Source organism: Anneissia japonica, unplaced genomic scaffold, assembly GCF_011630105.1.
Source record: "Anneissia japonica isolate Jap-2015-1 unplaced genomic scaffold, ASM1163010v1 scaffold694_len1028156_cov167, whole genome shotgun sequence".
In the NCBI taxonomy this organism is placed as follows: Eukaryota; Metazoa; Echinodermata; class Crinoidea; order Comatulida; family Comatulidae; genus Anneissia; species Anneissia japonica.
Genome location: NW_022727885.1, coordinates 295,373 through 306,531, shown reverse-complemented (window position 1 = coordinate 306,531; position 11,159 = coordinate 295,373). Strand labels below are relative to the sequence as shown.

Genomic DNA, 11,159 nt, shown 5'->3' with positions numbered 1-11,159 from the left:
CTTAAATTTTAGGACTAAAATTGGAATTACTGTATTTGTATTTACTTTTAATCATCCACCGATGCTATGCACCATTTAGGAGGCCAAACACGTTCGATCGAGTTAACGTGTCTCTATAACTTTTTTTCGAGTGAACTTGTAGCTTGGTCTTGAAACGAAGTGGGGGGGGGGGGGGGGGGGGGGTTGAATGGTGAGGGGATGATGGGATGGATGGAAGCTGATGGGGTGGAGGCGAAGGTGAAGTGAGGTTCCTTGATTAACTGGAGGGGAGCTAGCTCGAAAAATTGAGCGTAGTGTCTTGCTTCGATGGGGAAAGTCGACTGGAGTTTCATCTTGGGGGAGAGGGTAGGTGGGGTGGGGGATAGGTGCGCACCCTAGTACTCCACTGAACTTGGAAGTTATGGATCCTGGGTCCGAACGCTGTAACTGCAGGGTTTTTTCCTTACGACTAAAAACAGCTCCACCTCGCTAAGCCTCATATAAAAGACTTTGGTTTATAAAGCATCATTCTATCCTGTATTAAGTGGCGAGTGTACTTTCTGCTTTTGGATGTGAACGAAATAAAAGAGACAGGCCACGGCGCTATAACAAGTTGGTCTACGCAATGTCGTAGTAGCCATTGGAACAGTCGGGACTGTCCCGCTTAATTTTTCTTCAGTTATACATAAAAGCAGGTAAATCTTTTTAAATGGGTCCACTTTTTTAAAACGTGGTCCCACATTGTATAATAGGTCCGGGTTCTAAAATGGTCCACATTGTTAAGTTTGTAGGCCTACGCATGAAATGGGTCCACATTTAAAAAGATTTTATGCAGGAAATAGGTAAAATTGTTTAAATGTGTCCACTTTTTAAAATGTGGGTCCATATTAGTTAGATTTACGCATTAAAATGGGTCCTAATTTTTTTGTAAAATGGTCCACTATTCAGTTTATCTACATGAAATACGGTAGGTCCACATTTTAACCTAGAGGGCTAATCGCCCAAACCTCACAGGCATTCACCAAAGTTTAGGTCGATTGCAAGACAATTAAAAGTGAAATCATTCACTATGAAATGCTGTAATGTAGGCCTGTGCAAGATGATACTACGTGGTTAACTGTGATTACTTAGAAGTGCAATCTGCTAATCTGTTATTTGCTTTTTTTTTTAAATATAAGCAAACGGCGACTAATAGGCCTACATGTTGTTTTTTTTGCTATTTATTATATTGATTTAGAGTTTTTTTCATTCAGTTTACCTGCTATGTGCAGTAAGGGGATTGGCTCTTTCAGAGGTGTATTCACCTGTTAGCTGTTCCCTTTATTGGCAATGTTTTCACATATGTATTTTGAAGTGTTCTTGTTGCCAAGATAATTTAAATAAATAAATAAATCATAATAAATAAATGAAATGAATGAATGAATGAATGAATGAATAAATAAATAAATAAGCAAGCAAGCAAGCAAACAAAAAAACAAACAAAAATAAGCTAGAATAATCATATAATAATTTATTAAGCTGCACTTTTTTAAAAGTGGCACCTCATTACAGCTCTGAGGTGCATGCGATACAAAACAATTACAAACATTAAACAGAAAAGATCATTTAAAAATCAAGATTTGCTGGACCAATTAAAAACAGAATGCTAAGATACTTTAAAAGTGCTAAAAATGTTAAGATGTTGTTTGTTGTCTCTTTGAAATGTGGTTTAAAAGTTAATAAAATTGGACGGAAACACACAATATTAAAAGCAATAAAAAAAGAACATTTAAAAACTGCAGATAGCATGACATCGATATTTCCATCATTTCTGATAGGCGGTAATGGTGCACGGCTTCCTTTTCCTTTACCTAGCTGTAAAAAAGAAAATTAAACAAATTGTTAATACACTAGTATTGTATGATACAAAATGAAGACAACAGCTGGACAGCCTTGTAATGATTATCACTGCATTTTTTATAGCGTTCTATATAATAGCAGTAGCAGTAGCAGCAGTAGTTAGCCTGATGAATTATAGTCTGGTGTGTGTAACCATGGGGTACCTCCATGATGTAACTGTAGAAAAGCCTAGGCCTCTACTTCATTAATTGGCATAGTCCAAACGTCTGGACGCAGGGTTCCCGGAACGCCGCCCTTAGCGGCGTGTGCAAAGCACAACTCAATGTCTGAAGTGGAACGTGAAATTTGGATGGTTTTGTAGTCAGATTTGCGAGAAAATTCAGCTACCCGTATTTCTCGACTGAAACGTCAGTGGGAACTGTAATTTGTATGGCAAGGAGATGGTGCTACCCCTTAATTCGTATTATGGAATTTACGCCACAAACCTTGTAGTTATTAATATTTTTGTTATAATAGAAAAATTTTATTTTTTTTGGTGACGTCACACTCACAATATAGTTAACATTTATACGTCATGCAAACCCCGAACTTTATTCATGCATTACATAAATAGTTTCATGTTGCTGTACTCCAACATCACTGGCGCATGTAACATCCAACTGACTGGACCATTTCTGGTCACACATTACTCCATGAAGCAGCACCCGTAGTTCCGTCACCTCCGGATCTAGGCTACTAATACTACTAGCTAGCCGACGAGTTTTACTTAGCTGAATTCACACCTGTAAAACTAAGGTCCAATTAAAAAAATGATTAGTTTATAACCCTCACCCTCGTGTCTTCTATGGTATTGGAAAAAAATTTAAGAAAAAAAAAATATCATTTTTCCCCTTTTGTTTAGTAAACAGTTAAAACGTAGGCCTAGATATTGTGTCACCGTTCTGCAACCTTCCGCGACCCGCCCAAATCCAAATATTTAACACTCAGCCGCGACCCATCGAAATCGGGTCAAATTATCTTGAAAAATCTCGGCCAAAATAACAAATATGATGTTATTATTTTGGTCAGGTTTGCCTGCTTTTAGTCGTTACGTTTAGTGCATTGTTTCCTTATATTACCGTATTTAATAATTTTGTCTTTTAATTTAAAGAGAAGTCATTTAAGAGTAAAACGTATGGACGTTCGAGGACGTCCATTAACATTTTTACCACGTGCAAGAGATATCAGTTTTCACGCTGGAAATAACGCACTTGATTCTTTTCAGTAATTTTATTTATGTATTATTTTTTTTAAAACACCTTTACACAGATAATTAAATGACTGACAAGTATTAAATCTTTATTTGAATAGGAATAGCAGTATTTATCGGAACATAAAACGATTCTTACGTAGTGTTATCTTCAAGAACTCTTGTTGACACCAAAGAAAGTTATTCTGTACCATCTTTAGAAACAGAATAACCCTTTTGGGGATTAAAATCTGAAAATAAGTGTACATTGTACAATGACGTGTATCACACCTAAAATCATCATCAAATTTAATACAGTAGGCCTACCTAGGCCCGTTTGTGCGATATTTTACTTTTCGATATCGACAGAACATTAATGCAGTCTGTTCCGATATTTGGACTTGAGATATGAGCCATAATTATCGCACATACTACGATCCGCATATTTAGATGACCCCCGAGTTTGAGAAGTTTTTTGGGACGTGTTCAGTTGTTGACATTCTTTCGTCGGCACTTTCGTCTGTTACCATCAATTTTTTTTTTATCTGAAGCGATTGTGCGACCCATCAAACTTTCTTCGCGACCCAAACATTGGGTCACGACCCATAGGTTGTGGAACAGTGGTGTATACTGTAGCTTTAGCCTACTGTTACTTTCGTTCGAACATAGCTGCCATACGATCTTAATGTAGGCTCAACCGAGGTTGTGTTATTAAATTAAGGAAGTGGATATCGGCTTATTTACGTGGCCGTAAACAAATCAGTAAACGATATTATTTACGTGAGATAAATAACGCATGCCCAGTCATACTTTAATAAACTTGCATTATCGGTCACGTAAATTTATCGCTTTTGGTAAAAATGTACGTTGAGTTCAACTTTCAGCACTCGAAATTAGCGTTGTCCCAAGCCGCGGTGCCCACTCACCATGGTCAAGCTATTTTCCACTGTTCGTAGGTTTTAGCATGTAATTATGGCAATTTTTTTTTTAAATTTATAAGAAAAAAAAATTCCTAAAGGCCAACTCAGACAGCGTCGGCTGCGTCGGCCGACGCTGTCTGAGTTGGCCTTAAGGAGTTGCGTTCTGGGAAGTGGGTGCTTGACCTGACCGGCACAAAATCTGGAAGAAATAGGCATATTATCATAGAAAGATCCTTTTAGTAGCATGCCTCTCGAAAGGCCCCCGAATGCTGTCTTTTTGCGAGTGTACATTAAACACAATATCGAAAAAGGTGAAAATGGCGATTTTTAGCTTTGGTGTCTTTTCGTGGTGTCACTGACGAATAATTAAGGTCCCTAATTCACAGTTTTTCTTATTTTTATTGTTTTATATCAATGCTTCCGTTTTCACTTACTGTATTCCTTATACGATCTAATTCTAGATTTTTTAGGGCTGATTTATCTTAAGCCCTGTCAAAACATGTGATATGCCTAAATATGGTCATGATGACATCACATTTGACCATAAGAACATTACGACTATATTTTGGCATACAACAGTGTGTATTCATTTAGGTCTAATTGATAATTATTATTTTTTTTTGTGCATATTGCAGGAGCCTCTTGTGATGACCTAAGTAAGTAGACATTGATTTATAACACTAATTTCTAAATTGATAACGTGTGGTATATGTGTGTGTCAAGCTCATTTGTCAATGGGAATTTGTCGCAATATCCCATTCATTTTTGGCTTTCATGGAAAACCAAAAGTGCTCGATGTGCTTTAAAATAAACTGTATTGTTGCTGCAGTACGGACCACAAAAAGGTCAAGCAAACAGTGAACTAATAAAAAATTAATACACCGTTTGCGATAAAAAGAAAAAAAATAACGCTGACGTACGATGATGATGTAACGAATGACTTATGGGTTATTGCAATATTAGGTTATTGCAATATTATTATTATTATTATTATTATTATTATTATTATTATTATTATTATTATTATTATTATTATTATTATTAATATTATTATTATTATTACTATATAATATCATCGTTACTAGGCCAATATATTTTTTTTATATTATTATTATTAATATTATTATTATTATTATTATTATTATTATTATTATTATTATTAGGAAGTACAATATAATGATAATTACAACATATATGCCTAAATCTAATCGTATTAAAACTTTTCAATTTTAGTGACAGTACTCCGGCAATCACTTGGTAAGTTTATCTACTGAGCAGGTTACCCAGTATAAATATAGTTTTAATTATATATGTAAATCAGGACACCATGTAGAGATACTTAATACTGTATATACATTTTTGAAGAGGAATCTGGGAGCCTAAAGAAAGTGTTGCCCCAACCAGGATTCAAACCCGGGACCCCGTCCCTCTGCGGGAGCGGGACGCCTTAACCAACTGGGCCATTGAAACTTCTCTGAGAATTCAAATCCGATTAAACAGCTTATTCTCACACCCTAGCGCATGCGTAGTTGAACAGAGCTAGCTCCCATTGGAGGCAAATGACAGTATCCCACCCCCAACACACATACACACACACGGAATGGACTTACGTTCGAGATTACTTTTGAAAATACTGTATAAAAGTGGGGGTGGGGAAGGGGTCTTATCAAGATGAGCTTTTTCTTGAGATTAAGCCCATTGGGCTAATTGTCGAGGTTTTATTACGGTAGGATGCTACCACTGCATTATATTTCCTCTCATTGAATGTTGTGAACATGAAACTAGTAAACGTCTATATGCTATAGTTAGTCCTACATTAACCTTTACCTACCTTTATCAGTTTTAACAGTAACATGAAATGCCTAACCAGAATGCGCGTGCTTCTTCACATGGATTCGCTCCATGCCGGGAGCTCTAGGCAGCTGCCTTCTCCCTCCCCATCCAATGAAAGGGGACTTCTCCCATGCAAACATATTACTCGTGAAGTGAAGGCGGCTTCGTGGGATGGAAGCATGCAGTAAAATATCCAGACATTTTAAATAGAGGGTCCTTCCTATAGAGTGACTTTTACAATGATGTGTCTAGAGCACGTAAGTAGGGAGCTTTCGATTTTTGCGACGATTTGACGCTGGATCGTCATACCGCGTCTCTGCACAAAGTATTACGTCCTAGAATCCACGCGATAACGAGAAATTAAAGGCTGTCTTCCACTAGGCGAATTTATTCGCGCGAGGAAAGTGTGGTTCGCTTCCGAAGCTCTGACTGGTTGCGAATTTTCGCTTCGCAAAAAGTATAAGCAGTTCGAACTAGGCCTACTGATTTCGCTGCGGAAACTCCGATAAAAATGTGAATGCGCATGAGCATGAACCGACGCTTTCGATTTTCGCCAATAAATTCGCCTAGTGGAAAACAGCCTATGCCTTCTCGCATGCACAGATGACTTTATGTGACGTCATTACGTTCTACGTGTACAATCGAAAGCCTATTGTATGGTTATGGCAACTATATATATTATCGGAAATGTCACTGATTTTAAATTTGATACTTCCTTTTTTTCCCCCTTTTTTATTTTTATTTTTTAAATTTGGAAGAATCGGGCTGTGAGAGGGGGTAGGCTCGGGTGCCTCCAACTTGAATCAACTCTTACATGCCACATTTGAACTTTCAGGTATTCTATTCACATTAGTGTTATATTGTCCTTCATTTATGCCAACAGCATCTCTAGGATCTGGTGACTGTTTGCCAGTCAGTGTTAATCCAGATGCAGGAGAAGGCCATGGGGCGGCGGAAACAGGTGATCCTGAGGACGATGCTATCGGCGAAACAATTAACGAACCTCATAATCCACGAAACGTTGAGGATCCAGGTGAGTCTCTTGACTGTGGACCTTGCAGGAAATATTTTCAAAAAATATCTGTTTTATACTAGGCCTAGTAGGCACTGCCATGCACAAAATTACAAATTCAAGCTTTGCAAATTCATTAGTTTACAGTTTAAGTGCAATTGATCGCGTTTACTGAAAAATAAAACTAGTTAAATCAAGTTCATCGGCCATTCCACTAAATCCCGCCCTTGGATATTGTTTTTAATAAGGTTCCAGAAAAGAAAAGCGCTAAGACATGCGCTTAGGTGGGGTAAGGGGACAAGCGTAATCCTGGCCCTGTTCTTATTGGTTAGTTGTTTTTTACAACTGGTCAACCAAACTTAAAAGTTTGAAAGGCATCACGGAAAGGTCCATTGTGCCACACAGATACCGACTGTTACATTTACATAGTGTCTATGGGCCTATAATTATGCAAGGAAATCATATGGGAAATGTCAATGTTTTATTTACACGTGTGAATTAATCAGCAACGGTTATAGGATGCATTCTTCAATCATGTACCTATAAATAAGAAATATATTGTTATTTTGATACACTTCAGTGAGTACTCTTCCACCTGATCCGCCTGCCGATAATGAGTGTTATACTCAAGAAGATGGAAGTGATTATTTTGGAGACGTGAGCGTTACTGTAAGCGGACTAGAATGCCAATCATGGGCCGAAAACACACCACATCGTCCAATAAAAAAGTACAGAGGCTACGGCGCTGAACCGATGCACCCTAACCATTTCGGACAACACAATCACTGTCGGACTTTACCATACATGGCAGTACGTAGGGGAGAGGATAGGAATAACTACAGCGGTAGGACTGGCCCATGGTGCCATACCATGGACCAAGAAGTGCGTTGGGAATATTGTGATGTCGGAGAACCTCAAGACAGTTGTTAAGTACTGTACGTCGTTTTTGGTGTCGAATTGTTTAATTTAAGGTTTGTCTATAACTATTATTATTTTTTATAGGAATGTGGGTTTGATTTATTTTCAATTCTATTTAAATGTTGTTATTGTACCGTTATTTCGGATTTATTGATAATATAATAATAATAATAATAATAATAATAATAATAATAATAAAAGAAAAAAAAAAATAATATACAAATTGATATTTATTGGTCTTTTTTCTTCGCAGAATTGACCTGATTGTGACCCGGCTTATTCGACGCAAACATTACCTTTTACTAAGTGACTTCGATCTAGATATCTATTAATTATATAATTTTTTAAACAATCATTCACATTCGCAAGACAATAGAGATAAAGATAAGATAGGAACAAAATTGTTCACAGATAACATTATCGATCGCATTTGATCCATGTTCTATGGATCACATATAGTTTATCCAATCATTAAATCCATAGGCCTAACTGGAAATTAATCTACTGTTATTTTCCTGAGCCTTTGAAAATTTAATGAAAGTCATGGAAGTTTAATTTCTTGGATCATTCTTAGTAGTTGTCTCATTGGTGAAGCGGGCTTTCGTCTGAATAAAATACTTTGAAAATCACAAACGGTTGTGCTATTATTGATTTAGTGTTTCACACCATGTTTAAAGGTGGTCTTAGATAATATATCATTCTATAAATGTTATTCTCTTTCTTCTCGAGTTAATACGTAGCTAGTGTGTATGATCTTGCTTACGTAGTGTGGTAGAAGGATTCGCAGGTAGGATACCTAACATGGGCCGCGACGTAAGGGCTCCTTCTGTGACCGGACAGGGAGCTGAAATGGACCAGCACAGCGGGGAAACCCCTACTCTTCTCGAAGGATGTACTGGGTTCTTTAATGTGCACACGAGCCAATTGTGTACACTGGGCCTACGGTTTAGAGTCCTTATCCGAGAGCGTGCCGTTTGAACCAGCCTCGATATTATGGATGTATGTCACGATTTCCCAGTTGCCGCTCGGTCAATCGACTCACCAAATGTTATTAAAACCTGAATTACTCATTTAAAGAGATCAAATGAATTCCAACGAAAGTTAGTAGACGAAAAGTGGTTATTGAGATACGACTCAAAAATTTACAAAAAAGGGGAAAACATGACATTTGCACCCGGTTTATGGTCCTCACAGGGAACAGAACAAAAGTGAACATACAAATTCATGACAGTCATGTTTCAATTTATTTCGAAAAGCGGGGTTTTAACCATAGATGGCTGGTGAATAGTGTGGAGGGGAACATCCTGTATCTGTCTCAAAATAAAATATTTATTGTGTTTTGTGTATAATATATATATATTATATATGTATAATATATATATATATACAAAATTATTTTACAAATAATTTAAAAATGAGCTGAGAGTTAATTGGATAATGCAACTTAGTTCTACATGGTTTAGCTATCAAATTGAATATATTCAATTCCTCGAACCACAAACCCTCCACCCCTACACACTCCCACAAACACATATCCTTTTCTACTTTCAGACAGTGTCTGATAAGTTGCGTGTTACATCTTTTGACTCCCAAGATATTCAGGGATATATTAACCCAATTATCCACCTAAAAAACCCGTAGTCTGATACACCGTAACCATTATACTTGCTATTAGATTGTATTTAAGCTGAAAGAAGGCAAAATAATAGCTGAATAATGACGTCATATGTCGGTTCTCCTTCAACATCACTGATGTACAGCATATTATTTCTTGAAAATATTCGGTGTCAATAGCTTATATATGTGTACATCACTTACCTTAAATGTCGCACTTTGTTTAATCATCAACAATATCCATCCAACGTTCTTGACCAAGTTCCAAATTGTACCTTCGTAGATGCAGTCAAACTTAACATGCAGTTTCGTATTCAGATTACCTTGATTGAAAAAGAAGAAATTTCCACTTATAATATCTCTAGAGAGGGGCCAATTTAGAATTAATCTTTCTAGGAACAGTTTAGAGTACGTGCGAGTTGTTTTCAATGTTAAGTTGGGATATATGTCTTTACCAGTGTGACCACTCACAATTTTTGATATACCCAATGTCTGGGTCGAAATTACCGAAGATTCAGCAAAAATTGCCCAAAATTACCCAAGCTTCCTTAAAATTTGAAAAATACGTGTTTTTCGCATGTATAGTTTCCCTTTTAGTTCAATTTATAAACCAATTTTTTATTGTAATTGTTTGTGTTAATTATTAAAATTAATATTCATGAGGTGATAATACAGATAGAAAAATGGATTTCAAAATGGCCGCCTAATAAAAACTATGTTTATCTATATCTCCTCTTCTAAACCACTTGGAATTATAATTCTAACGTCTGAAACTATTTTTATATGATCAAGGAATACAATCATACCATTTTTGACCTGGTCAGATTGCCACAAATAGGTCATTTAAGGTCATTCAAGGTCAAATATTGTATGGTATCTTAAAAATTACATAATTGTCATATTTTATATTAGAACCATACCCAGATATATATAAACAACAACATATATATAAACAAATAACAATAAGCATTGCTTTTATCATTTACCTATTGACAATGTTTATATATATATACATACATATATATATTAAGTTGACATTATAATATATATTTTTTATGACGGATTAACAATATTTAAATTAATTTTCCATTAGCTGACTATGAGGGCTGAACGTCTACATGATTTTATATTTAGGCGCATATATAATATAAAAACAAATAACAGAAAATAATTTTAATTTATATACTTATTTAATTTAATAGACCAATGGGATAAACCCATTTTGTTAATAATAATGTACAATTTAAATGCAACAGAAGAGGAAAATCTGATCCGAATGAAAAGGAAACCTTGCCTCCACCAGGACTCGAATTCAGCACCTTTTTCTTAACGTGCGAAGGTCTTACCAACTCAACCACAGAGACCTGTGGTCGAGATACATATTTATATATTACAACATTATTATTATTCTATCTTTTAACTAGTATTGTATTTATATGCTACTGTACAACAAAGTATTTTAATTTATATATAGCATAGTCTGTATATACTTATATACATACTGTATATAAGGTACCGTATTTCACTAGTAGAATCTTGCCACTGTTCTGATTATTTAATAACAATCTGAGAAGATGTATTATTAAGGTGTCATACAATATTGATCTTAAATGACCTATTTATGACCATAATTATCTGACCATGTCACCACATTTTTTTAAACTTTTGTGGGGGTAACCCACAATTTTTTCATCATTTTTAATTTAAATAAACACATATTGTACCAGGGTATACAATAAGAAATCCTGTCAAAAAATTATGAGATTTTGAATATTATAAATACAAAATATTATTTAAATTTCATGAAAGTAATGTC

At 35.7% G+C, this 11,159-nt stretch overlaps 2 protein-coding genes across 4 annotated transcripts in view; one reads left to right on the top strand and one right to left on the bottom strand.

Annotated features, from left to right (window-relative positions):
- Positions 1-209: 209 nt before the first annotated feature.
- LOC117113855 overlaps positions 210-11,159 on the bottom strand; it is a 19,973-nt gene continuing 9,023 nt past the window's right edge. Inside the window, exons 1-3 of one of the 3 annotated variants that reach the window (XR_004446266.1) lie at positions 9,548-9,868; positions 2,370-2,608; positions 210-1,833 (exon numbers count right to left, since the gene is read on the bottom strand). Coding sequence is in view for 1 of the 3 variants with exons in the window: in XM_033257307.1 (XP_033113198.1) it covers positions 1,585-1,833; positions 9,548-9,666 (368 nt within the window). In the remaining 2 variants the exon portion in view is untranslated. Of the gene's footprint in view, positions 1,834-2,369; positions 4,335-9,547; positions 9,869-11,159 lie in introns of those variants that run through there. The other 2 variants (XR_004446265.1, XM_033257307.1) reach the window with 2 other exon arrangements.
- LOC117113853 (plasminogen-like) lies at positions 4,500-8,362 on the top strand. Its single transcript, XM_033257306.1, has 5 exons — positions 4,500-4,622; positions 5,200-5,223; positions 6,683-6,832; positions 7,392-7,782; positions 7,983-8,362. Coding segments are annotated over exons 1-4 (525 nt in total). The 5' UTR covers positions 4,500-4,621; the 3' UTR covers positions 7,742-7,782; positions 7,983-8,362.